The sequence below is a fragment of the Taeniopygia guttata genome, chromosome 1, assembly GCF_048771995.1.
Source record: "Taeniopygia guttata chromosome 1, bTaeGut7.mat, whole genome shotgun sequence".
NCBI classification, from domain to species: Eukaryota; Metazoa; Chordata; class Aves; order Passeriformes; family Estrildidae; genus Taeniopygia; species Taeniopygia guttata.
In genome coordinates, this window is record NC_133024.1 from 4,433,950 (window position 1) to 4,460,532 (window position 26,583).

Below are 26,583 nucleotides of genomic sequence, written 5' to 3' on the forward strand. Positions count from 1 at the left end.
CACTATGACTGCTTGGTAGTACAGCAGGTTCCCTGGGTGAGCATCCTGCCTCAGGACACCCTGTGTAGTTCACTGATAGGGCAGGGAGGAAGTCATGCTTTTCCTCCCCTCAAGCCCTGATAAGTGTTCCAGTGCATGGAACTGTAGGAGAAGGAAGCCAAGACCCCCAGATCAGGTGAAAAATACACTTTATTTACAAGTAGAAACAGGCCTGGGCAGGTGGGGGGGGTCCCACACACAGGGAGCAAGGGTCGTGGCCCTAGGGATGCTAAGTTTCACCTCTGTCCCTGTAACTGGGGCTGCAGGATATCCCTGGGGAGAGCTGCAGCCTGGTGCCAGCCCCTGCACCCCTGTGTGTTTCTAGCCCTCTACCTCTGTGCATCCCCTTGCCTTGGGTCCCAGAAGGGTTTAGGGTGACAGTGGGTACAGGAAGGGCAAGGGGGCCTTGCCATGCCCACAGTTGTCAGTGGGATATGCAAGGCAGTCTGTGGGTGGCCCCACCTGTTCACCCTCAGTGCTCCTGGGCCCTGGGGGGACAGGAAGAGGTGAGGGAGTGCAGGTGGGGGGCCAGGGCAGAGCCAGCACTGCAGGGACTGGATTCTGGATCAGGATTGCTTGTCCTTGCGCGACTGGCGACTGACCTGGAAAGGACAGAGCGAAGACAGGAGGTTAGGGACCACGAACATGGCCGAGCCTCATGCAGGGACCTGCTGTTGCCATAGCACCCCAGAGACAGCAGGGACTGTCCCCCTTTGCCCCACGGCAGGGGCTGGGGTCACTGGGGTGAGCATGAGCCCAGAAGTGTCCCCTGGGGGTCAGGCAGTACCTACCTTGCCCTTTGGGGACTTGGCGGTGGCGATGCGGGATGAACGGCGAGTGCCCCTGGAGGATGTGGGAGTGCTCCTCTGGGCAACTGCCCGGCGCAGCAGGCGCCTCCCCAGCTCCCTGGGGGTGTTGAGGATGCTGAACGCCATCGACTGGTGCCTCTGAGCCTGCAAAAGAAGGGCAGGACCATTAGCTCAGGGTGGGGCAAGACAGAGGGATCCCTCCTGATACCTCTTTTTCCCTCTGAAGCTTACTTGTGTGGCTGGGGTAGGCTGCTCGCTGTGTTGACGGACCTGGGAACCACTCTGCTCACTGCGGTCCTGGGTGGTCTGTGGCCGTGGGAAGCAGCTGGTTGGCTTCTTGGACTGGAAAACAGGGGACCAGCTAGTACTGCCATCTAGGGTTCAGCCTGCTGTGGGGCTGGCAGCAATGAGGGAGCTGAGGGGCCACAGGGAGGGGATGTAATTGACGGTAGCAGCGCCCAAGGAAGGCAGAAGGCTCAGCCCTTCACCTCTGGAATGGCCTCCCTGCCAGCACTGGGAGCACCACCAGTATTAGGCACACCACTGGATGCTGGGAACACTGGGAACTGGAATCCAGGATCGGTGGGAACATGTGGCAAATGGGGATGTTACCCACAGGGCCACAGAAGCTCCCTCAAAACCTGGACCAGCTCTTGTTCCCAGTAGGGTGCTGTGATGGGGAACTGGGCTGAGCTCACCGGGGGGGTGTCAGGGCCCTGGTGGGTCTCCTCGGAGAGGCGCTTCCTCTGCTGCCGGGTGGTGATGCTGCTGGCCTGGCTGCTGGTGGCGATGATCTGGGAGGCCTGCATGCTGCCACGTCGCAGCGTCTCCTCTGGGTCCCCCATCTTCACATCCTCATCTGTGATGGTTCCCAAGGAAGTGGAGGGCTGGGGAGGAGATGTGGGGATGTTTGTCCATTCCCAAACCCCCTCCCAAACCCCAGTTCTGGGCAAAGGGCTGCCTAACCTCTCCCTCTCACCCCTTACCATGCTCTCTAGGGGGTAGCTGGTCTTCAGGTGAGGGGGGCGGGCCTGGTTCCGCCGCTGCAGCTCTGCAATGCGGTTCCAGTCGTCCAGCTGCTCCGGCTCATCCTGGCACGTGCCCAGCTTCATGGTGCTCCGGCCTAAATCCAAAGCAAGGAAGGATGAGAGGGGGTTCCATGTAAGACCTGACTCCCCCAAGCCAGGGGCAACCAGCAGTGCCTACCCTGCCCACACACACCGAGGCTGGAGCTGCTGGTCTGCTGCAAGCGCAGGGAGCTACGGGTGACTGGCCTGTACCCAGGGAGGCCCAACAGTGCTGACTTGCCAGGGGTCTTCTCTGGGGAAGAGGCTTCCAGCTTTGCAAGAGTTTCCTGGGAGGGGAGGCTGGTGAGGGAACGAGTGGAGGCACCTGAGCGGAGACGGCCCTTAGCAGGGGAAGACGTTTTTGTGGACTGAGCCAATGGGATGTTCTTGATGCAGACCAGTTCGTCAGACTTTGCCTGTTTCTGGGAGAGAAAAATCCACAGATGGGTTTTGGTTGAATGGAACTTAAAGCTCATCTCCTTCCATTCCCGCTTCCCTTGTCTGGGGACACCAGGTTGCTCTAAGCTGCATCCAACCTGGCCTTGAACACTTCCAGGTATAAGGCAGTCACAGCTTCTCTGGGCAACCTGTGCCAGGGCCCTTGCCACCCTCACAGGGAAGAATTTCTTCCCAATATCCCATCTAACCCTGCCCTCTGTCAATGGGAAGCCACTCCCCCTTGTCCTGTTACTCCAGGTCTTGGAGCACTCTCCAGCTCCCTTGGAGCCTCTTTAAGCAGTGGTAGGTGCTCTGAGGTCTCCCTGGAGCCTTCCCTTTTCCAGGCTGAACATCCCCACTCTCTCAGCCTCTCTCCAGAGCAGAGGGACTTCAGCCCTTGGAGAGCTTCTGTGACCTCCTCTGTCCTCACTCCAGCAACTCCATGTCATTCTGATGTTGCAGGTCCCAGAGCTGGAAGCAGCTCTGCAGGTGGCATCTCACCAGAGTGGAGCAGAGGGGCAGAATCCCCACATTGCACTGCTTCACACAGTGCTGGGGATCAGCCGAGGACATGGCTGGACTTTAGGCTGCCAGTGCATATTGACAGGTCATGTTCAGCTTTTCAATTCCCAGCATGCTGGGTCCCTCTACAGTGCTGCTCCTGCTCCCTGCATCCCCCAGCAGGGCCCCCTGCTCACATCTGTCATGGTGATGTTGATGGTCGTGCGGCGGTGGGCGGAGCGGGTCTTGCGCCCGGAGTCGAGCGACAAGTCACCCGGGAAGTTGGCGCGCGTCTCAGAGAGGATGGGAGTAAAGCAGAGACTCTCCAGTCTCTGGGGCAGCTGCTGAGACAGCAGTGAGTCTTCACTGTCTGATGGCAACACTGAGACTTCCAACTGAGAGCTGGTGGCCTTCCTGCAGAGACAGAGGATGAGGGTAGCACCAGCAGGCTTACCAGGCCAGCAGCAACAGTGGATTTTTGGGGTGCTGAAAGCAGATCTGGTACCTGGGGGAGCTGAGCAGCTCTGCCTCATCGAGGCTGTCAATGCTCTGGTCGGCCACACCCTTGCAGGAAGTCTCCTGTCCCTTTACTGTGGCAGTCATCTTGCTGAGTTCCTGCACCTGCCGTTTGGCAACCTCCACCTGAACAGGAAGCAGGGAGGAATGCATGGATCGGTCTTCCAAGGCCAAGGAGGTTGAAGCTCAACTGTGCTATACCTACCTGAGCTTCCAGGCTGTGGATCTGACTGGTAAGATTCTTGCAGCTCATCTCAGACTCCTTGGCCTGCAGGATGTTCTGCTGTAGCTCCTTGGCCAGCCTTTCCGATTTGCTCTGAAGCTCTTTGTTCTCTCTCTGCAGGTGCTCCATGGCCTTCAGCTTCTCTGATAGCTCCTGGTTCTGCTGCTTCTTGGCATCATAATGACTTTTTGCCTTCTCCATCTAGGATATAAAGCAGAAGAATCACAACCACCTTCTCAGCAGTGTCAAGGACAGCAGGGCCATACTAGCTCCCAGCATACCTGCCCTTTGTAGTGCTCAGCTGCCTGCTCCTTCTGGGTGAGCTGCACCTGCAGCTCTGCCACCTTCTCCTGATGGCTGGTGACTGCTGCCTGCAGCTCCCCTTCAAGTGCCTGTGGGTAGGGAAGAGACTGGCTTAGAGGCAACCCAGGTGAGCCCCCTAGCAGCACCAACAGCTGCAGGGGTCAACCCCCAGGATTTTAGTCCCTCTTTACTTTAACTCTCTGCTGCTGGGTCCAGGTGGCCTTCTCATGCTGAGTCAGCTTTTTATTCAGCTCCTCCACCTGGAAGAAAGAACATGGCTTGGTGAGATCTGCTCCAGGCACAAAACTGCAATCTTCCTGTGGAGGAGCACAGCCCCTCCTCTCTAGCCAGATCTTGATGTGTTACCTGCTTAGTTTGGTCCTTCTGGATTATCTCCAACTGCTCCACCTGCAAGTACAAAAGGCAGAGGTGAGGCATAGGCTGTTTTTCATAGAATCATGGAGTCATTTATGTTGGAAAAGCCCTCTGAGATTGAGTGCACTGCCAAGACTACCACTAATCCATGTCCACATGTCTGTTAAATCCCTCCAGGGATAAGGACTCTACCACTGCCTTGGGCAGACTGTGCCTTGGCTGGACAACCCTTTCAGGGAAGGGATTTTTTCCTAATATCCAACCTAAGCCTCCCCAGGCACAACTTGAAACTATTTCCTCTTGTCATGCCACTTGTTAACTGGGAGAACAAGTTACCTGGGAGACCCCCATCTGGCTGCACCCTCTTTTTAGGGAGCTGTTTCATTCTTTCAGAGGAGAGACTGTTTCCCCCTAGCCTCCTTTTCTCCAGGCTTAGCCCCACCCCCCAACTCCCTTAGCTGCTGCTCATCAGACCGGTGCTCCAGATCATTCCCCATTTCAGGAAACACTCCAGCAGCGTGTGAATGTGACAGTCCCTTTCACACCTAGAAATGTGTCCCATGCTCCTAGTGCCTGTGCTGAGCAGGACATGGGTTCAGGGGTGTGCAGAAGGCTGAACAAGTCAACAACAATGTCCCCCATCCACATCCCTCCTGCTGGGAGTGGAACCCCTACCTGAGTTGTCAGTCTCTGCTTCTCTTCCAGGAGTTTCTTCTTCTCTTCCGAGGCTGCTGCTTTGCTGCTCTCATATTCCTTACTCAGGTCCTCCAGCTTCTGCACTGCCTCCTTAGCCTCCTGCCTGCTGCTGCTCACCAGCTTCTCCGATGCTGCCCTCAGCTGCTCCAGCTCCTGCGTGTGCCGCTCCCTGGCCTGGCCCAGTTCCACCTCCAGCTGCCGCTGCCCTTGGCTGTGGCTCTTCCTGAGTTCCTCGGCTAGCCGAGCATTGGCCTGTTGCAGCCCTGCCAGCTGTGCCCCTGCCTCTGCTGCGTCAGCCTGCAGCCGCTGCACGGCCCTCTCCTTTTCTGCCAACTGCTCCCGCAGTGACGGCACCTCAGCCGCCTTCAGCTTGGCCTGCGCTAGCTCAGCTTGCAGCAGGGACACAGCTTTTGCTCTCTGCTCCAGGTCCTGGTGGTGCTGGCTTTCCAGGGAGGCGTGCTCGGCCCGAGCGCTGTCGAGCTCCTGCTGCAAAGCAGCCAGGAGCTGCTCCTTCTGTAGGCACTTGTCCTGGCAGACCTTTGCCTCCTGCCGCAGCTCATCTTCCCGCTTACTCTGGCAATGGCGGTCCCTTTTCAGGGCCTCAATGGTCATCTGCTGTTTCTCAATCTCTTCCTGGCACCGCTGCACCTCTACCTTCATCAGTGAGCACCTCTCAGCTGCACGGGAGGCTGCGGTGGCCATCTCTGTCTGCAGCACCCGCAGCCTCTCCTCCAGCTTCTTGCTCTTCTCTGACTCAGCCAGGATGAGGCGTTTTAGCTCCTTGCTCTCCCCTTCCCCTTCCTCCACCTGATGATGGAGGATGGAGACCTCATGCTCCAGGCTGCTGATCAGGCTGTTCTTCCTCTCCATCTCCTGGACACACTGGGACACTTGTTCCTTCCAGCTCTCCTTCTCCTGCACGGCAGAGCGGAGGGACACCAGCTCCTTCTCTGCAATCCGCAGCTTATCCATGGTGCCTTCCAACTCCTTGGATTTGAGCTTCTCCTGGGACAGCTGCTGGGAGACTCCCTCCAGTGCCTCAGCAGCTCTCAGGGCATCTGCCTCCAGCTTGGCCACACGCTGGGCTGCTGTTTGCTCTGCCACAGCCATCTTCTCCTGCAGCGACGAAATCTCGGCCCTCAGCTTCTGCTCCTCGTTCTCCTTCTCCTTTGCCCATGACTGAGTGCTGGACAAGTCAGCCTGAAGGCCAGCCAGCTGCTCTGCCTGGGCCTCCAGCACAGCCACCTTCTCCTGCTCAGCCTGCAGCTGCTGACAAGTCCGGCTGTGCTCCTGGCTCAGCACCTGTATTTCCTCCTTTAGCCTCCTGCACTCTTCATCCTCCCCTTGGGCAGCAGAAGAGGCTCCCATGGACTGCTCCTGGCTCTCCTCTATCACCTGGCGTGCGGCCAGCTCCTCACCCTGCTCCCGCAGAGCTTGCTCCCGGCCCTGAAGCAGCTGCTGTCTCTCTGCCTCCAGCTCAGCAATCCTGGCCAGGTTGCCCTCCAGGCACTCAGTTGCTCGTCTCTTCTCGTCCTCCAATATTCCCTCAGTGTTCCGCAGGGATTCCTCCAGGAACAGCAGCTGCTCCTGCAGGCGGCTGTTCTCCCGGGCCAACTTCTCCTTCTCGGCCAGCCTCTGCTGGCTCTCCTTTAGCCTCCCCTCCAGCTCCTGCAGCTGTGCTTTCAGGGCCTCTGCTGCCACTCCCTGCTGTCGCTGGGCACCCAGCTCCAGGATCTGGGCTTCCAGTTCACCGACCTTGTGGCTCAGTGCAGCCTTCTCCTCATCCACAGCCTGTAGCTGGCTGCTCAGGGATGCATTGGCCTGCTGGAGCTGCTGCAGGGCAGAGTCCCTTTCCCGCAGGGTCTGCTCATGCTGGACACTGAGGGCAGCCAGCTGCTCAGCCTGGCTCTCGGCAGCCTGTGCCTGCAGGTCCTGCTTGAGTTTCTCTCGGGCCTGGTGGCTCTCAGAGAGGGAGCTCTGGAGGCTGCTGACAAGGCTGTCCAGCTGCTTATTCTGCTCTTCCAGCTGCAGGCCTTTGGCTGTGAGGCTGGACACTTCCTTCTTCAGCTCCTCCAGCTGGCAAAAGAAAAGCAGGGAGACTGTATTGGGTCTGACTGAGACAGAGAGATAGTGCTGCTCAGCAGTACCCAAAACACTGGTGTGTTATCAACACCTTACCAGCTCCCTGGCAGCAGTATTTGCAAATTCAGCCCAAAAGGAGCTCTTCCAGAGTGCTCAGCCCCACATCCCCTTATCCAGCAGCAGAGAGCGGCTCTGCCCCACATGATGCCATGCATCTCCTGGCACCTGCTGCTCTCTCCAACTGGAGTAGTTTACCATTCAAAGCCCTTGCTGCAGGAGCCCCAGTGTACCTTCAAAATGTCCCCCATGACTTCTCCCTTCTCCTGGGTGCTGCACTCCTCCAGCTTGGCCAACTGGTCCTCCAGCACAGAAATCTTTCCCTGTAGAATCTCGATTTTCTCTTCTGAGTATTTCTGGGGACAGAAATGGGACTGAGCATGGTGCAAGACAGAAGAGCCAACTAACCAAGGAGAGGCACAGTCACCCACCCAGTACTGACACCATGCTTTTCCAGCAGCTTTGTGTCGCTATAGGACACGAGAAAGCACAACGCGAGCCACCTGCCACTTTGCAAGGTAAAAGAGAGAGTTTATTTTCTGACTCCAACTTTTATACTTTTCCAAAGGTGACAGCGGATTGGAGAGTGAATGGGCCACCTCTCCAAAGACATTGGACAAACCACTAGTACATTAAGTCTCTCCACCCCCATGAAGGAATGTAAAACAACACGTTATTTACAGAAACTGTGTGGGAAAGTTTCCCAATAGAATGTAAACTCAGAAGGCTTTAAAAAAACTCAAGAATCAGGGTGACAGCTTTGTCTCTCCCCACTGCAACGACAGCAGCCAGACCCACCAGGGAGAGGCTTCCCACAGGAAGTTACACAGCTTCTCCCTGTGTGCTGGCACAAATGGGCAGGAGGCTCCTGGCTGCTGCACCCTGCTTGGTTGGGGATGCAGTTGGCATGTCCCCCAGCTGATGGGGGAGCTACAGGGGGGCACCCACCACTCCCCAGGCCCCCTGACCTTGTCCTGCAGGGCTGCCTGCAGCTCCTTCTCCAGCTGTTGCTGCTTTTCCTGCGACTGCCCCATGGCAGTGGTGTGTTCCTCCAAGAGCTCATTCAGGGCTCGTTGTAGCTGGACCATATTGCTGGCGATCTCCCGCAGCTGCCAAGTGAAAATCCACCGAGTCCAGAAGAGAGGCACTGCCTACTCCCCATTCCCAAGAGCTGCTGAGCATCCTGGGTTCTGGGTGTTCACCACATGCAGGAAGCTCCACTCAGCCCCAATTCCCCCACCAGAGTTCCTATTTGGATCAGGATCCAGAGCCTAAAGCAGGCTTGGTCACTGGATCAAAAATCACATTAGCAGAACCATAAGCATCCCAGCATCTGGCACTGCCATCAAATCCACCCTCCCAGGTTTCATCACAACTAACTGGGCTGTGGGGACATGGAAAGGACACTGCACCCCATACCTTGAAGGAAAGATCCCCGTTCTCCTCGGAGAGCTGGTTGATTTTTCGGTCCATCTGGGATTTTTCAGTCTTCAGGTTGTGGCACTGCCTGAAGGCCTCATGCAGGCGCCCCACCAGGCTGCAGGAAAGGAGGTGGTTAAGGAGGCAGTGCATGCTGGCAGCAGGCAAGGATATCACCAGGGATCAGTGCTGCTGGATATTGCCACAGAAACTAAAGGTACCAAGGGATTCCATGCTTTGCTGTGACTCTTCCATCAACCCAGCTCTAAAACTGGGTCCCAACAGGTGCCAAAGCAGACCAGAGATAAGCAATGTTTGTGCTTTGTAGAAGCCAAACTGCTCCAAACTCAGAGCAGAGGCCGCTGTGGGATTCCAGCCACTCCCCTGCAAAGGGAAGTAAGTGAGGAAAGGACAAAAGAACACATGGCACTTTCAGTGGAGGTTGAGCAGCCTTCCTGAGTAAACAATGGCACAGGGACAGAGCAAAGACCAGGATGCAGTGTGACAAGTGATTTCAAGTGTCTGACAAAGCCTGGTAGGTGGGATCAAAGTAAAGACCTAGGAAATAGGCTGGAGTGCAGGATCACCCTGAAAGCTTCACCTTTTCCAGGGCAGGTGAGACCCATAAGGGCAGCACACTTTTTTCACGTAACAGGAATAGCTGCTCCCTTGCAGAGTTTGGGTTAAGAGTAGGCTGTTAGAACAGGCTGCATGGTTTGGGACTGGATCCATGTCTACTGCAATAAAAATGGGCTGCAGACCATAACTGCCCTGAGGGGCAGTGTGATGGTAGCACAGCTGTGTCGTGGGCTGATCCCACAGTGTGGGCAACAAGGGAGGAGGGGATTGTACTCCTCTCTGGTGGGACCCCACCTGCAGAGCAGCCTCCAGCTCTGGGGTCCCCAGTATCACAAGGATGTGGAGCTGCTGGGGCAAGTCCAGAGGAGATTCTCCAAGGCCTGCTGGAGCCCCTCTGCTCTGGAGACAGACTGGGAGACCTGGGGGTGTTCAGCCTGGAGTTGAGAAGGCTCCAGGGACACCTCAGAGCACTTTCCAGCACCTAAAGGGGCTCCAAGACAGCTGGAGAGGGACTTTGGACAAGAATCTGGAGCGACAGGACAATAGGGAATGGTCTCCCACTGACAGAGGACAGGGTTAGATCGGCTATTGGGCAGAAATTCTTCCTTGGGAGGGTGGTGAGGCCCTGGCACAGGCTGTCTAGAGAAGCTGTGGCTGCCCCATCCCTGGAAGTACTCAAGGCCAGGTAGGATGGGGCTTGGCGCAGACTGGTCTAGTGGAAGGTGTCCCTGCCCATGGCAGGGCATTCCAACTGAATGAGCTTTAAGGTCCCTTTCAGCCCAGACCCTTTTTTGATTCTGTGCCTGCTGTCTTCTCCCCAGCAGCAGAGGAACGAGAACAAGGTTTGCTTTCTCCCCTGTTTCATGCACTGCTAGGGAAGAGACAACATAGAGTCTGGGGATGTGGGAGTGACAAGGTCCCACCTAGGAGGAAGGAGTGGATGTTCCTGAAGAGTTACCTCTCATTCTTCTCCCTCAACTCCTCCATTTCTTTGGGCTCCAGTTGGTCTTCTGCTTGCTTCTCATTGAGCTTTACCAAGTGATCAATCCGCTGCTGCATCGTGGTGATCTGAGCATCTGGGGAAGGGGGCAAGAAAGGACCCGTTACCAACTTTTCATGTCACCTGAAGCCCCCACAACAGCATTTCTGCACAGAAACCCTCTGCAGCAGATCAAAGAGCCAGGCTACAAGTGCTGCTGCTCAGCATAGCTGTTGCTTCAGACATGGCTTTTGTTGCCCAGGATATATAAGGGAATACAAGATAGAAAAAGGAACCTGGAGTCTCACTTGTGGCATGGCAGGATGGACCATGCATGAGCTGTGATGGGGTCACAACAGAAAAGTCAGAGAAACAAGAGGAAATCTCTGCCCAACAGACCCCTCCCTGCACCCCAGGACGTCCTGGACTGACCCTTCTCCATGATGAGCCTGTGATTCTCTGCCACCTCCACCTCCAGCTCTTCCTGTTTCTTTCTCTCAAAAGCCAGCTGCTCCTTCAGCCGCCGCAGCTGAAACTGGGGGGTCTGCATGATGTCCCCCATGGGTGAAGATGGAATGCTGGGCAGGCTGCAAGGAGACACACACAATCTGGATTATCCTGAGCCAGCACAGGCCCCACGCAGCCAGACTCACTCTGCTACCCCCATTTCTGGGGCAGGTTCTCCTGCCTGGATCCCCAAGGAACTGCTGCCTTAAAAATCTAGGACAAAACAACACACATACAAAACAATTTCAATAAAGGGGGTAATATAAAAGCTGGTCTTTCATTGGAGGCCTCCAGGGGCAAATATGGAAAAATGCCTCCACTTGGAAACATGGTTTAGTGGTGGCCTCGGCAGTACCAAGGGCACAGTTGGACTCGATCATCTCAGAGGGCTTTTCCAACCTGAATGACTCCATAATTCTAAAAGGAGCTAGAGCCCAAGCTCACCTCCATCATCCATCCCCACATCATGCCCAAGCAACGTGTAGCAGGACAGCACCAAGGCAGAACAGGGCATTCCGGGGAGTCAGTGTGCAGCCTGGCTCCATCTGCAGCTCCCAAAATCCGCCCTACCCACTCCTCCCTTCCCTCATTTCCCCTGGCAGCCAGGAGGCAGGGCACATACTTGGTGCTGGGGAAGGAGGCGATCCTCTGCAGCTCCAGGAAACGCACCTCTCGCTTGTGTGGGAGAGAGTACACTGGGGAATGTTCCTCAGAGCTGCTGCTGCTGAACACACTGGACAAGGACAGCTCTGCTGAAAATAAAAAGGGAGAAGAAGGCTGGGATCTTTAATATCTAAGAGGCTGAGCAGCTGAAATCTCAGGGGCACGAGAACCACCAATTCCAGTAGGGATAGAGCTGAGGGAGCCAACGGAGAAAGCCATAAACATCCCCATCCCTCCTGCTACACAGGCCTTTCCCATCAACTCTGTTCCCACAAGACTGTCAGCATCCCACCTGCTCCTTTCCTCCATGGAAAGGCTGAGGTACTGCTGAGTAGGAAGAGCCAGCAGGTCTAAGGTAGCCCTATTCTTGGAGTTTACAGGGGACTGTTTTTTAGCTGAGCACGTCTGGGTTGTACAGCTGCCTTTACAGCTGGGCAGCTACAGGAAAAGCCAGGGCCCAGCACTTACCTTTCCTCTGCAGAAATGGCTCCAGATTCTCATTTAGGCACTCCTCGTTATCCAGCACAAATTTGACGATTGATGCCAGTTCAACCTGTGTTGGAGGAACTGCAGAGTTAGGGGCTCTGCTGCAGGTCACAGGCAGCACCACAGCAGGCATGGGGCGGTGGGCAGCTACCTGCCTGCCTGTGCTGCTGCCCACACTTGCCACATGCTTTTGATAGCCCAAAGGAGCTTTTTGAACCCCAAAGGGATTACCTGAGTCTTGTAGTCAAATTCATTCCAGTCCCCAGAGTTCTTGGAACTCATGGAGGTGTGATACAGGAGCAGCACGGCCACCTGAGCAAGGCAAGAAAAGCATGACTAACCCCAGGCAAGTCACAAGCACATTGGTGCCATCTGGGACTAAAACATGCCACACAGTTACCTTGGCCAGCTCCAGCTCCTCTCCATCCAGGAGTTTCTGTGCAGAGACAAGGTTTTCTGCAGCCAATTTGTGCCGGCAGTGCTCTGTACATGAAGCAGAATTCCCAGTCATACAGGAGCCACTGGGCACACTGCCTCCCCTGAGGTGACACTCATGGCCACTTGTAATGCATCCCCAAGGAGAAGGGACATGAGGCAGGATGGGCTCCAGAGCTGATATCCCAGTGGTCAGCCTTGGCCATTAACTCTGACCGACTTTCATTCCCTTCCCTGGAATTCCACCCTAAATCCCAGCCTCCCCACCTTGGCATCTCCCCTCCAACATCAGCACAGAGAACTCCATCTCTGGGTGGGATGTGGTGTCTTCCCTCAAGGAAAGGCTGAGCAAGAATGTGAGATACTTCCCATTTCCCCTCCCAGGATTTCTGCTTGGGTTTTCGACTTGGATTTGAAGAGCTTGACACCAGGTACCCAACTAGGAAAACTGCTCCAAGGCAGCATCACCAGAGCAGCCCCTGGCACCCTGCCCTTCACACCCAGGACCTCCTTTGCCCTGAACCCAGGCTCTGACATGGATTTCCATCTGGAAGTTTCCCCTTCCACAGGCTGCTGCAGGAAAGCTGCTGGCACCTCGCAAAGCTGTGGATGTGGGGTGAGGGGGTCACTTTGTGCAGGGGGAAGCTGCAGACAGCAGACCAGACACCCTCAGAGGTCGGGGCACCGAGCAGGGGCAGTCACTTTCCCCAGCACCAGTGGAGGGTCTTACTCTTTAGGAAACCATGGATGAAGGAGATCCTCTCTGGCAGCGGCTGCTCCAGCACAGACTCTCCTTCCTTGCTCCTGTGGCTGGAAGAGAGCAGGGTTTGCATTAACTCCTTCTGGAGGGATTAGACCAACACTGAGTTTTGTGCAGCAGGGTTTGCTGAGCCAGGGGTTGGCTCTGGGGCACTGCTCTGCCTTCTGCCCCCACACCAGGGCCAGCAGAGCCAGGACCAACAGGAATACCCTGGCATCTCCCTGCTGGGAGAGCAGCTGGAGCAGGGCAGCCAACCCCCCCCTGCACTGCTTCCTATTCTGCCTGCCAGCCCATCCAGCGTAGCACAGGGAGCTTGTGGTGGCCCCTCTGGCCTGGAAGTACCACAGGGGCAGTCCATGCGTGGAGCCTGGGGCTTTTCTTGCTGGATTTTGGGGAGGCCAAAGCTTCCTCTTGCTCTTATTTATGACTACATTCCTCCTGAGCAGCCACCAGTTCATGGAATATCCTGAGCTGGAAAGGACCCACAAGGGTCATTGAACCCAAGTGCAGCTCAGAAATGGCATGGCCAAAACCCACACCAATCATGCTTGACCAGCACTGCTTCAGTACTGTCACTTACTCCCAAAGTGCCAAGACCAGGATCCTGGCCTGGGACAGGGGCTGCCACAAGGATTTGCTCCTCCTCACAGATTTCCCCTCATGCCACCAGGAGCTCCTCAGATCAGCCAGCTGCTGTGGCAGCTGCCCTGCTGCCACCCCACTGTATCAGCAATGGCCAGGCCTCTTTAGAGAGCACACGCCACCAGGATCCCACTAATCCGAGCTGGAGCACAGACCCAGGAGATTAACCAGGTCTGACTAAATATATCTGCGGTGCAGCTCCTTCCTCCCCACCCACTGCAGGCAGATCCCTGCTCCAGGCAGGCTCTCCTTGCCCTGCACAGGAGGTAATTATAGTTGACAGGCTCTCAGTGAGCCTCCCTCCCTCCAGAAGGGTTTGAGAGCAAAGCATGGCAGCCTCACACGCTCTCAATTTGTTTTGCCAGCTCCTTAACCACCAGGCTTTGTCCCACCTCTGATGCCCATAATGGCCTGTAAATGTTAGTTGCCCCTTGATCCCAGGGAACAAACACAATTCCTGAAGGAGGGATTCCTCCCACCCCTGCCCAGCCACCTCAGGTCCCAGGAATGAGCACACAGGCTCCATCCTGACCACACTCTATTCAGCAGCAGCCTGACAAGGCAACAGAAGCACTTCATGAGGCAGAAACTGCCATTCTTTACACTGCTTTCCAGATAAAAGGTTTCCTCAGGATCCCAAGGCTGCCACTCAGGAAAACTTGCTGGGCTGTTCCCTCACCAGAGGGACATCAACAGAAATGAATAATCACCTGTGTAGCTGCAGGAACCCCTGTGCCACTGGCAGCAACACTCAGGTCTTTTCTTAAATACCAGGAGCAAACCCAGATATTAAGTGCCAGATGTGATAACAAGCCTCAAATGACAGGAACTCTGACCAAAGAATTTCCTGGGCAGCTCTGTGGGACCCAACAGCTCTGCAGGCAGAGCAATGGCACAGAGGAATGGAGATTCCTGCATCTCATATGCCAGAGGAGGAGTAAACACCCCAAGACCCCCACTGCCACCCTGCCCAAGACAGGAGCCCCTTAGCTCCTGGAGGCTGAGGCCATGGCTCCAGGGACAGTGCAGACCCAGCTGAGTGCTTTGAAATGTGTACACAGCTCCCCATACTCACATTTTGTGGATAATTCTGATGAAGACACTACAGTCCTGGAGCTGGGACAGATCATTGAGGGGATCAGGACAAACCTTTGTGCTGTTCACCTAGAAATGGGGTGGGACAGTCAGAAGGCAGAAACCAAGACAAAACTATGCAGTGCCACTCAAGTCCTGGCAGGGGACAGCAAGACTGGTCTGGGGGTGAAAGTAAATCTACCCCTTTAAACCACCCCTTCCCAAGGAACAGATGAACATGATTCCCACAGCCCCACATCTGGGAGTCTGGCACAAGTCCCATTTTTCACACTGCTGGACCCCTCTTCCCTGGAGAGGCTGAGAGACCTGAGGGTGTTCAGCCTGAAGAAGAGAAGGCTCCAGGGAGACCTTAAGAGTTCCTGCCAGTGCCTAAAGAGGCTTCAAAGGAGCTGGAGAGGAACTTTGGACAAAGGCCTGGAGTGACAGGACAAGAGGGAATGGCTTCCCACTAACAGAGACAGGGTTAGATGGGATATTGGGAAGAAATTCTTCCGTGTAAGGGTTGTCCATAGAAGCCATGGCTGCCCTATCCCTGGAAGTGTTCAAGGCTTGGTTGGATGTTGTTTGGAGCAAGCTGGTCTAGTGGGAGGTCTCCCTGACCATGGCAGGGCATTCCAGTTGAATGAGCTTAAAAGCCCTTTCTAACCCAAACAATTCTATGAGTTTTCACTTGGACACAGCAATGCTTTGTGAGACAGATCCAACAACCCCTTTACAATACAGCTGCTACCTGCTTCAGGCTCAGCTCCATCTCCCAGGCAGTTTCCATGACCAGACCAAGCCATTCCAGCATTTCTGGTTGCTCAACAGGAAGGGTGAGCAAGGCTTCTCCTGCAAACACCCACCTGCCCAGGAATGGTAGGAACTGGACTACCCTAGGACCTGCCCCAGCCACAATCCCTCCTGTGACAAGCCTCAGCATCGAGCCTCAAAGCTGCCAGGGCTGGCAGCAGCATGCAGGGGAGGGGGGACTTACCCAAGCAAGGAGAGCAGCAACTCTTGCACCGTGAAGAGACATTGTGGCCAACCTATCAGGTCCCTGTCCAGACCTAAAAACACCAACAAATGGGTGGGAGAAGGGGAATAAAAAAGGTAGAGTATAGTAATTATGTTACTAAATTACTTGCACCCAGCATCAGGCATTTGTACCCACCAAGGGAGGATGAGTCCCTGCATCTGGGACATCCCAGCTGTTAGGGAGCAGCCAGCACCCTCCTGCTTCCCCACAGGCACAGAGTGGGAAGCAATGCTGAGCAGCAGCCAGGTCTACTCCCACAGATTAGGATCCTGACATGGGGTCAGTGGAAAACTGCTGCTCGGGCTCCTCATTCTCCTGCTGTGCCTTCTTCCCTCCCTCTCACCTCCAATGTCACTAACATTTCTTGCCCAGCAAGGCAGTGGCCAAGCCATTGAAGCGCTGCCAGCTCCCCTTCCCAGAGCTGCTAGTGAAAAAACCTCCTGCTGAGGTACAGGGAGCTCTCTGGGCATCACTGCATTAGGTGGGAGCAGGGATGAGCTGCCCTGACAGGATCTGGGATCACTGCCAGGTCCCCTTCACAGCGACCTTTGCCTCCACGCTGGCTGTCCCCAGTGCCACCCTGGTAGCCTTCCAGGGGAGGGAACTGCTGGGAGCCAAAAAGTCACCTAGATAAGGAGGGAGCTCCTCACCCTGTAAGGAGGGAGCTCCTCACCCTGTATTGCACCTGAACACTGCTCGGGATCAGCCAACCAGCCACGGTGGCTTTAGGGAGTACAGAGCTCCCACTGCTGTCGGTCCAGCTGGGAAGCATGGAGAGGTCCTCCCTCCAATTTGGCTAAAATCCAGCTCCCTGTGCCATGGCTGGGTCACTCAACAACTACTGTCCCTCCCCCTGGTGGCACAGCCAAGACCTCTCACTAAAAATCCACAGTGCAAAGCACTCGAGCAGCACTGGATGCAAACCCTCGGAGAAAACCAGCGTCGAGGTGGGTTTTACCAGAACCAGCCTGCAAACACACTGGTTCCTGGTGTGAGATCTACACAGCGGGCAGGGCTACCCGCTGTTGCCGCGGTCACAGCCTGGCTTGTCCCTGGTGCCACCGGCCACCCTGAGCATCCGAGACAACGCCATGCCCCTCGGTGAGGACGCGCCATTCGTGATGGCAGGCGGGAAGTGCTCGGGGAGCCCGCCAGCGGCCGTGAGCGCCTCCCAGCCGCATCCCCGAAAAGAGCAGCTGCAGGGGGGCGGCGGGGACCGGGGAACGAGCCCGGAGGTGGCGGCGGCGGCGGCATTGTCCTTCCCCCCCTTCCCCCGCGCCGCTCCGGTCACAACACGGCGTTACGCAAGCCCGCGCTCCGGAGCTGCCAGCGCGCCGGGGGACGATCCCGCGGGGCCCGGGCTGTCCCAGGCCAGGGGTCCGGCTGCGGGAAGCAGAGTGAGCGACCCACGGCACCCCCCGGTACGGACGGGCCCGCAGCCGGCGCGGGGCGGAGGGGAAAGCAGCCGCCGACCCGAGCGCCCGGATGTTGGCGAGCCCGCCGCGGCCACCCCCGGCCCCGGGGACCCGCACCTCGGGCCGGGAGCCGCACGCTGCGGAGAGGCGGAGGAGCTCGGCGAGCTGAGCTTCGCCGCCCCCGCCTCGCTCCCCACAGCCCCGCGGAAAACAAAACGAGGAAGAGGCAGAAAGTCTTTGTTGGGGCCTTACCGTCGTCGGCGCGTTGGGGTTAATCCGCCATGAGCGTTGCAGGCCAGGAAGGGCCGGGGAGCCAGCGGCCACGCACAAAAGAAAAGTTGTTGAGCTTCTCTTCGGCGGGGCTGGCAGGCGGCGGTTCCCCTTCCTGGCCCTGCGCCACCCCACGTCACCGCGCCGGGCCGCGCTCCTTAAAGGCGCACGGCACCGAAACCTCCGGCGCCCCGCCGTGGGGACGGGAAGCGCCCGACCCCGGCCGCGCTCGCTGCCGCCACCCTGCCCCGGCCAGCGACGGAGAGCGGTGCCGCTGGGCCCGGCACTGACCCGCTCCCGGCCCCAGCACGGCTCGGGAAAGAATGGCCCCCGATGCTACGTCTCCCTCTGCACTGACTGGACTCACATCCCAGCTGACCCCTGAAAAACTCCCCCCGACACGCACACACCCCCGCGGGCACGGATTCAAGGGGAACCGGACGCTACGGGCCACCAGCTAGACGAGGGAGGAGGAGTCGGGCGAGGAAGGGGCGCTGCTGTTCCGGAGACTCTCGGAAGTCATCTCCGCAGTGCCTGGGCTGCCTGGGGAGGCTCAGGGCCGCGGGATGGGGCACAAGGAAGGGCACAAGGAGAAGGCTCTTTGGAACCGGCGCTGGGGGCAGCAGAGGAACTTGCGAGGAACGCGGTCGCCGACGCCGCTGAACTTGGCCCGAGACGGAGGCTGTGCCACAGCTCGCCCGAGGGTTCCGCGCTTTGCCCGCCTCTGGCACAGCCTCGCTCTGCGGCCCTGAATTCACCCCCGCCGAGGGAACCACCGGGTCCCGCCCGGCGATTGACCTCAGCTCTCCCCGTACCGTGACCGTGGCGGTGAATCCGGTCCGTCTTCGGCGTCGCCGGGGCTCCAGCAGTATTGACGATGCTCTGCGGGGCTCCAGCAGTACGGATGATGCTCTGGGGGGCTCCAGCAGTACTAATGATGCCGTGGGGGGCTCCAGCGGTACTAACGATGCTTTGGGGGCTCCAGCAGTACGGATGATGCCCCGGGGGTTCCAGCAGTATTGGCGGTGCCCTGGGGGTTCCAGCAGTATTGGCGGTGCTCTGGAAGCTGTCGGGCCCGGGCCGCGGCCGCTCTTATTCGAACGGCAGCTCCCGCCCCCGCTGCCGCCCATTGGGCACCGGCGGGCCGGGGGGCGGCACACGGGCGGGCGGACCGCGAACCGCGGGGTCCGGCACTCGCGTTGGGCTGCAGGGACAGCGCTCTGCCGGTCACCGGGACCCTCGCGGGGCCGTGGGCTATCTGGGGGACACATGCAGCAGACTTGAAAACTTATTTTTCTTGCCTGAGTAACAACCCAAGTGGAACAGTATTTTTGTTGTTGAACCTTCAACCAAATTAAATTGTGGCCAGGATGGAAAACTACTATGACTAAAGCCCACTCTCTTGCAACCTTCTAGACAGCAATCCAAAGCGAGACCCTTTGAGCTCTCAATTATAAGGGGCTAATGCATACTGAAGCCCACTCTCTATAAACCACAGTCCAAAATAAATCTCACTGAAAATTCTATTCCCAGAACATAGGAGAGCTAATGTGTACGTCTCAAACATAGATAACTGGATGGTTGTGGCGTCTAGCAAGGACTGTTGGTAATAAACTAGGACTGCTGATCTTAACACGCCATAACAAGGTATGGCTAAAGAAGAGAGGCAAGGTGAGATAGAGCAGCACTGGGAAAACATCCTTGTTGTAGGAAAAACATCCTTGTTGTAGTTCCTGCTGATAAGCACAAGACAGTACAGCATAAGCACAGGAATGAGTGGCAGGGAGTGGGCACGGACTACGGGGTAGGATTAAGACGATCAAAGACCCCTAAACCCCTCTGACCCATTTCCAGGAAGAACAGACTGCACATGATAACTAATTTGCATAGAAAATGAGAACTCCATCTTCAGGTTGGGGAAACCTACCCATAAAAAGGTACCCTGCAATTTCCATGCCAAGTGTGTAATTTACTAATAAAACTTTCTGATTATTTCCCAGCCCTGACTTTTGACATTCCTTTGGACCATGAGCATTTAGGAATCTCAGGTGCCTCCTTCCCCTTAAAGGTGGGTCCTCTTGTCCCTGTGGCACATGATCGAAGAGGTGACAGGGGTCAGACAGATGTGCACCATACACCAGGGCATGGCTCCCCCACCACGTCCATTCTGTGTCCGACAGAGAACAGCGGAGACAGGCACTGGATGAACGTGGCTTTATTGACTGTGGCAAAAAATAATAATTAAAAAAACCCAACAAAACCAAAAACCAAACAACCAAAACAAAGGTCTAAACATGTAAAAAGGAGAAGGGATGGTGTTGGAGCCACCAGGCCCCATGCAGAGCATCACATCTGCCTGGCTCCAGCCCACCTGTCCTGGTAACCTGGCACATGGTGCTGACCCACACCAGGGCCTCCTTGCAGCAGCTGTTCCCTTTGTGCTTGTCCCTGTGCAAGGCAGCGTCCAGCTGACACAGCCTGCTCCCCACGCACACCCACCCACCCACCCACCCACGAGGAGGAGAAAGCCTCAAGCAATGTAGGTGGGCTCAATGTGCCAATGACGTGCGCCTTGGCATTTAGTAGGAAACGGGATATCTGTCCAAGTTCTGTGGCAGCAGCATGGGGAGGGAAGGGATATAAAGAGGGAAAAAAAAAAAAATCAGGAAAAAACCAAAAACAACCCAAAGCGCTGAAGCAGCAGTGGTGGGGGCAGGTTCAGGGGATGCCAAACTGTACAACCAGTTCTTCTTTGGCGTCAACACGGATCTGTGAGAGCGCACTGAAGGCATAGGCGGCTATCCGGGACACCTGCAGGCACAAAGACATGGCTGTGTCACTGGTGGTTGCTGAAATTCCCAATTATCCCAAAGAAACTGCTGCAGGAGGTTAACCTCCAGTCCTAAGGCTGTCCTGGGCTTTGCTTCCACCTCAAACAAGGCTTTAAACCTGACCTAGGCTTTGCCCTCAGCTCTGACAAGTTGTTTCAGGGTTCTGGGCATTACTGCTCCTCCAGGACGAGGATGTGTCTGGGCAGCATCGCAGGGCTCAGGGCTCACCCCAGCCCGGCTCACCTGCTGCAGGTCTGCGAAGGGGACAGGGTCACTGGCGAGCACTTGGTGGGGTTGGTTAGTCAGAGATGGCAGCAGGGGCAGCTTCTTCCAGTGCGTCAGGTTGTTGCTGAGCATGGCCAGGCGTGTGCTGTGAGGGGAGAGCAGCGAACATCAGTGCCCTGCCAAGAGTGGGGACATCCAGAAGATGGCTGCTGCACCCCCAAGCACCTCAAACCCCCAGGGGGAGAGAGGGAGAGCAGTGGAGCTGCACTCCCAGCATCCAGCCCTCTTCACTCCCCGCAGCAGCAGGATGAGGGAGCTTCCAGCTCTCCCACACAGGCGCCTTGCAAGCAGAAGCCATCACATCCAGCCCCCGACCATCTGCCCCAAGGGCTGGGTGAACACAGGAGCCCCTTGTCCTGGGCTCTGCTGCCTGCACTGCCATCAGCCTTCCCTGAGCCCACCCTGCTCTGAGAGACGAGGCAGCCCTTCTACATGCTGAGTTCACTCCCCAGGCCAAAACCCTCCCCCAGGGACACACACAGAGCTGTGAAGAACTGCAGGCACCCCAGCAGAGAAGTGCAGGTCCCACCTGTACTGCCTGGCTCTGTCCATGTACTCGTGCTGCTCCATGCCCTGGGAATCCGCTGCCGACACATCGATGATGTTGCTGCAGAGACACGAGACAGTGGCTCCCACTGGAGGCTCATTGCTCTCCCTGAGTTCCCTCCCCATCTCAGAGCATCCTCTGACCAGGGCAGACAAAGCCCACCACCCAACAAACCCCAAAACAAACATCTCAAGGCCAAACTCGCCCAATTAATGCTGCCAGCTGGCCACAAGTGTGCCAAGCTGGAGTGGCTGTTCACCAGGAAGGAATGCCAGGGACTGTTTGCCCACAGCTGCCCTGGGGCAGAGGGAGGCAAGCAGACGCTGCAGGAAGCTGGGGGCTGGTCTGGGCTCTGGGGAGCTTGGCATGCAGCCACCTGGAGGAAAAAGGAACCACTGGGAGGACAGTGTTGTTTGCAGATGTCCTGATAGCCCTGCTTGCCCAGGGCCCTGCCACAGCCCCATTGTGTGCACCCCACAGCAAAGCAGTACTCAGAGCTGCTGTGGCCCAGCATGCTGGACACACACCAGTGCCCACTAGCTCTCCAATGTCAGGCAGAGGGCCTAAGAGCATCCCAAAGCCCTCCCAGCCATGTTGCCCCGGTGCATTTGAGGAAAAGCCTTCTCAGAAGGGGATGCAATGCTGCTGCCCCTCCAGCCACCCTCTCCACATCCCCACAAACTCACTTTCTTATCCAAACCCTGCCCCTATTGCCAGCCCAGCAGCTGAGGGGTCACCTCACATCTGAGGTCTTCTCTCTGTGTGCCTGTGGGGCCCAAAGCTGAGGGATGGGCTGTCTGAGGGGAGAGGGACATGGGGGGCTCTGCCACAGCTCCTCCCTTCCCCTCAGGGTCCAGGTCCTCCCAGGCCCCATCCAGGGTCACCACTGTCCCCAAGGCGTGCTGCCTGCCCCACGGGCACGGTTTGAGGCTTACATGGCTGTTTTGGCGAGGATGGAGGACAGCATGGCCTGCTCATCGGTGCGTGCTGACGGGAGGTTGTGGTAGCTCTGCTCCGCTCCGTTCAGCACCTTGTTGGGTGGGCTGGCTGCCGGCTCCAGCAGCCGCTTTGTCTCTTCCTCCTGAGTGAAAGGCAGAGGAAAATCAGCCCTGGCTTCCCCACACCAGCAGCACTAACCCCACGGGATTAGGCAAGTCTCACCCTTTCCTCACCAGCCAGGAGGGCTTCCTGTGCATCCCAGTGTAACCCAGAACAGCCTCAGCTCTCCCAGGCACCTCCTTGCCCAATTCTTTTGCTTTTTGCCAGATGAAGCCCCCCCAGCCACAAAGGCAGCAAGTGGCTGAAATCAGGCAGCACATTTGGAGTGGCCAATCCTGCAGGCAGGAGTCTGCAGTCAGCATCAAACCCTGACTGGGCACCACACAGAGCCCACCCTGGCATAGCAGGGGGCTCACCCGAGCCAGGTGAATCCCACCTGCCAAAGCCCAGGGATTGTGTAGGGTGGGAGGTTCCCAGAGTCCCGGGGCTTGTTCCTCCAAGAGGTGCAGAGCTGCAGCCCAGCCCTTGATCCTCTGGCTTGGCTGAATGGTGCTGCAGGGGCTGTGAGAAGAGCCCAGTAGGGAAATCATGGGCACAAACACCCATGAGAACAAGATCACAGAATCAGTAAAATTGGAAAAGCCCTCTGAGCCCAAGTGTTCTCCCAGCACTGCTGAGACCACCATCAAACAATGCCCCCAGGTACCAAGCTCTTAAATCCCACCAGGTCTGGGGACTCTGACACTCTTCTGGGCAGCCTGTGTCACAGCTGTACAACACTTTTAGGGAAATTTTCTCGAATATCTAACCTAAACCTTCCATAGCACAACCAGAGGCCCTTTCCTCCTGTCCTGTCGCTTGCTCCCTAGGAGCAGAGGCGGACTCCCACCTGGCTCCACCCTCCTGTCAGGGAGTTGTGGAGAGTGAGAAGGTAATCCCTGAGCCTCCTTGCAGGCTGAGCCCCCCTTAGCTCCTTCAGCCACTCCTTGTGCTCCAGCCCCTCTTCCAGCGCCGCTCCCTTCTCTGGACACGCTCAAGCCAAAGGATGCTCAGCCTGGGACCCATGGCGAGCTGGGAGTGCAACCACTTCTCCACACACGCACTCAGTGGCATCTGCAGCTCCTCCCCGGCCAGAAGCTTCCTCTCCCCTTCTTCCTGCTGGGAAATACTGCTGCGATTCTCTCTCCCAGGCCCTCCTCCTGCCTTTCTCCCGACACAAGCGGAAGGGGACGGGCTGTCACAGCCTCGCTGTCCCCGCAGCGGGGATTAAGTTTCGCAGGACAGGTGACAGCCCCAGTTGTGTCCCCAGCCCTGGGCTGCGTGGCAGTCGCGCTGTCCCGAGCAGCACAAGCCGCTCCCGTTTGCGGCCTCGGGCTCACACCGGCGGCGGGAGGGACCGGCACGACCCCCGAGCCCCGCCCGCAGCCCCGCGCCGCACGGGGGACACGCGAGGAACGAGGGCCCCGCTCGGAGACCGCCGGCGGCGGGGAAGGGCCGAGCCCCGTCGGGAACCGCGCCGCCTCCCCCCCGCAACCGGGAAGCGCCGGCAGTGGGGCCGAGCGTCCCCCCGGTGCCAGCCCCGCCGCGGGGCCCGTGTCCCCCCGGCGCCGCGCCCACCTGGTCGGAGGCCTCGGCCTCGCTGCTGTAGCAGCAGCCCATGGCGAGCGCGGCCCGGCCCGGCCCGGCCCCGGCTCCGCTCCGGCCCCGCTCCGGCTCCGCCGCGGCCCCGGCCCGGCCCCGCCGCGCGGCCACGTGAGCAGCGAGTCACGGCGGTCACGTGAGCGGCGGGGGGACGCGGGGACACCGGGGCGCACCGACACACGGACACCGGGGCGTACCGACACACGGACACGGACACACGGACACACGGACACACAGGGGTACAGGGACACACCGACACACAGGGACACACGGACACCGGGGCGCGCCGACACACGGACACACGGACACACGGACACCGGGGCGCACCGACACACGGACACACGGACACACGGACACCGGGGCGCACCGACACACGGACACACGGACACACGGGGACACACGGACACGGGGACACAGGGACACAGGGACACCGGGGCGCGCCGACACACGGACACGGGGACATACGGACACCGGGGCACACCGACACACGGGCACGGGGACACACGGACACCGGGGCGCACCGACACACGGACACACAGGGACACACGGACACACAGGGGTACAGGGACACACGGACACACGGACACACAGGGACATACGGACACGGGGACACCGGGGCGCGCCGACACACGGAGACGGGGACACACGGACACACAGGGACACCGGGGCGCACCGACACACGGACACAGGGACACCGGGGCGCGCCGACACACGGACACACAGGGACACACGGACACGGGGACACCGGGACACATCGACACACGGAGACACAGGGACACACGGACACACAGGGGTCCAGGGACACACAGACACGGGGACACAGGGATACAGGGACACACCGACACACGGAGACGGGGACACACGAACACGGGAACACAGGGACACACCGACACACGGACACACAGGGACACAGGGATACACAGGGATACAGGGACACACCGACACACAGAGACGGGGACACAGGGACACACGGGGACACACGGACACAGGGATACGGGGACACACGGACACAGGGATACAGGCGCACGGGGATACAGGGACACAGGGACACAGGGATACAGGGATACGGGGATACAGGGACACACGGACACATGGACACAGAGACACACGGACACAGGGAATGATGCTCTGTGCGCTCCTGCAGGGAGCTCTGAGGGGTCCTGGTATTTCCAGCGCCCCCAGGTTCCCTTCAGTGCTCAGAATAGAACCAGGGGGCAATGTTACGTGCAGTAGATATAATTTGCCCGTTTCTAGTATGATATATGTGATATTGAATATTTGTTGGAGTATACACGTTTGTATTAGGGGTCCCGCCCACCCTGGATGTCCAGGCGCTAATCATTGTGTGAATGACCCGAAATGGAGATCATGGACATCCTCCAGACAGAGACACGTGAATGAAGGGTTCCCCTAAATTTCATCAAGGGATTCACCAACTCGGACATCGAATTGTTCTACCTCCTTGCCAAGAAAAGAAATCTCACCAAACTATGGGACTGTGAATAGAAGAAAGGACTTTTTGCCGAAATCCTGGCAGTCCTCAGGTGGAATTTTTCCTATAAAAACCCCTTGTACCAGGATGGTGGTGTGGGCACAGAGGAAAACCTCTGCTGAGGCTGACTTTGTTACACACCCAGTGCCGACCCCGGGCTCGGCCCTGTTCTTTCCTTGTGGCTGGCTAGATAGAATCTGATTGCAAAATAAATACTTTATTTTTTCATTTTAATTTGGCTGGACAAATTTTAATTTATAACAGCCAAGGAGGAAGAGAGGGATGTCTGGAGTGATGGTGTTTGTTGTCACAAATAACTATAACATGATGGGGCCCTTCCAATTCTCTCTCTGATCTTTCTGATGGGGGAGTGGGCAAGCTGATGTGTTGGGCTTGATTGCTGGCTGGGACTAAACCAAGACTGTCCTTGTTTGTTACCCAGCATATAGGGGCACTAAAGGTTGAGGTAACAGTATAGTAGGTTGGAAACAAATGTGATCTCAGCTTTTGCTGTATTAGGTCCAGAGCTCCTGGCCACAATGGTGCTTGGGCTGTTCATGTGGGCATGGCTGACCCTGGCTCTGCTCATGTATTCCTGTATGTGCTCCTCAGGGTGACCTTTTATGCAGCAGGGACGAGGATCAGCATTTCTTTGTTGCTCTACTGTGGGATGTGAGTTTATGACATGATGATATCGAGGGCAATGAGGGTACTGTGGGATGTGTATTCAGTGCTGCTCTCCTGCCCTTACTTCAGCGCTGCCTTTGGAAGTCAATTAATAACCATACCCAATCTGTGGGGGGGGAACAGGGGAAGGATGATTTTCTCCTTTTCCCCCCCTTTTCCTCCTTCAGGCTCTGAGAATTCTGAATTCCCTTTGGATGGTAAGGAAAGCATGTTCTTGTTGCTATGTCTGCTATGCCTCAGTGCAGCCCACACTCTGTTTAGTCACGTTTGGAGGCAGAACAGAGATTTCCAAGAAGGCCACTTAGACACCTGTCCCAAGGGGGAATGGCCATGAGTGGCATGGAATGTGCGAGAAAACTGGCCAATCTTTTGAGAAATCCTCTGCTCCAGTGGTTTGGGAGTTCACCCCTGAACAGCTACAGGGCTCTGATAAAGTGACAGAATATTTGCAAGGAGGATGCTGTGTCAGCTCCAGAGGACAGTGGACAGCACCCTCAGGGAGGAGGAGGAAACAGCCACAGGAGCCACGGCCACGCCAGCTGCAGCTGAACCAGGGGAGCAGCTGAAGAAGGAATCCAAGACAAAATCAGTCCAGTTAGTGAGGGATGTCGAAGCAGGGCCCTCAGAACAGGAGGAGGAGAAAATCACCTGGTCCATGGCCCCAGGTGAGCTGTAAGATGTGGGAAAAGGTTCCAGCTGCCAGTTAGCGAAGCCAAGCAGCTGGGAT

General features: G+C 57.2%; 2 protein-coding genes across 7 annotated transcripts; both read right to left on the bottom strand.

The window, feature by feature from the left end:
* Positions 1-171: 171 nt before the first annotated feature.
* NUMA1 (nuclear mitotic apparatus protein 1) lies at positions 172-18,239 on the bottom strand. 5 transcript variants are annotated; one of them, XM_030291176.4, is made up of 26 exons: positions 18,190-18,239; positions 15,648-15,720; positions 14,652-14,740; positions 12,905-12,984; positions 12,140-12,222; positions 11,971-12,051; positions 11,722-11,806; positions 11,213-11,342; positions 10,516-10,670; positions 10,063-10,180; positions 8,526-8,643; positions 8,075-8,215; positions 7,340-7,462; positions 4,947-7,043; positions 4,263-4,304; positions 4,088-4,156; positions 3,875-3,985; positions 3,576-3,794; positions 3,360-3,496; positions 3,052-3,268; positions 2,055-2,337; positions 1,835-1,971; positions 1,547-1,735; positions 1,080-1,190; positions 831-992; positions 172-641 (listed from the first exon to the last, which is right to left on the bottom strand). In XM_030291176.4, the coding sequence occupies exons 2-26, from the start codon at positions 15,687-15,689 to the stop codon at positions 606-608; spliced, it is 5,055 nt and encodes a 1,684-aa protein (XP_030147036.4). In that variant the 5' UTR covers positions 15,690-15,720; positions 18,190-18,239; the 3' UTR covers positions 172-605. The 5 variants fall into 5 exon arrangements, with proteins under 5 accessions (XP_030147036.4, XP_030147276.4, XP_030147116.4 ...); XM_030291416.4 differs by lacking the exon at positions 18,190-18,239 and adding an exon at positions 17,357-17,488 and having other exon boundaries at positions 2,070-2,337; positions 11,213-11,339; XM_030291256.4 differs by lacking the exon at positions 18,190-18,239 and adding an exon at positions 17,357-17,488 and having other exon boundaries at positions 11,213-11,339.
* A 1,334-nt stretch (positions 18,240-19,573) lies between these two features.
* On the bottom strand, positions 19,574-24,447 carry LAMTOR1 (late endosomal/lysosomal adaptor, MAPK and MTOR activator 1). Of its 2 annotated transcripts, XM_030291618.4 has the most exons (5): positions 23,654-23,808; positions 21,973-22,118; positions 21,020-21,097; positions 20,449-20,575; positions 19,574-20,185 (listed from the first exon to the last, which is right to left on the bottom strand). In XM_030291618.4, the coding sequence occupies exons 1-5, from the start codon at positions 23,693-23,695 to the stop codon at positions 20,093-20,095; spliced, it is 486 nt and encodes a 161-aa protein (XP_030147478.1). In that variant the 5' UTR covers positions 23,696-23,808; the 3' UTR covers positions 19,574-20,092. The 2 variants fall into 2 exon arrangements, with proteins under 2 accessions (XP_030147478.1, XP_072774900.1); XM_072918799.1 differs by lacking the exons at positions 20,449-20,575; positions 21,020-21,097 and having other exon boundaries at positions 19,574-19,732; positions 22,090-22,118; positions 23,654-24,447.
* Between the last annotated feature and the right edge of the window lie 2,136 nt (positions 24,448-26,583).

What these genes read in the sequence shown, in the direction of transcription:
- LAMTOR1 (XM_072918799.1), bottom strand. Translation starts at nt 24,432, where the DNA reads ATGTGTCCCGGTGTCCCCGTGTCCGTGTGTCCCTGTGTGTCCGTGTGT. An exon ending in AGGCCGAGGCCTCCGACCAG is followed by an intron (nt 22,119 to 23,653) that starts GTGGGCGCGGCG and finishes CCTTTCACTCAG; the next exon opens with GAGGAAGAGACAAAGCGGCT. An exon ending in ACAAAGCGGCTGCTGGAGCC is followed by an intron (nt 19,733 to 22,089) that starts GGCAGCCAGCCC and finishes TGGGCTGGAGCC; the next exon opens with AGGCAGATGTGATGCTCTGC.
- NUMA1 (XM_030291176.4), bottom strand. Translation starts at nt 15,689, where the DNA reads ATGTCTCTTCACGGTGCAAGAGTTGCTGCTCTCCTTGCTTGG. An exon ending in CATCCATGGTTTCCTAAAGA is followed by an intron (nt 12,223 to 12,904) that starts GTAAGACCCTCC and finishes CTTCATGTACAG; the next exon opens with AGCACTGCCGGCACAAATTG. An exon ending in AATTTGACTACAAGACTCAG is followed by an intron (nt 11,807 to 11,970) that starts GTAATCCCTTTG and finishes CCTCCAACACAG; the next exon opens with GTTGAACTGGCATCAATCGT.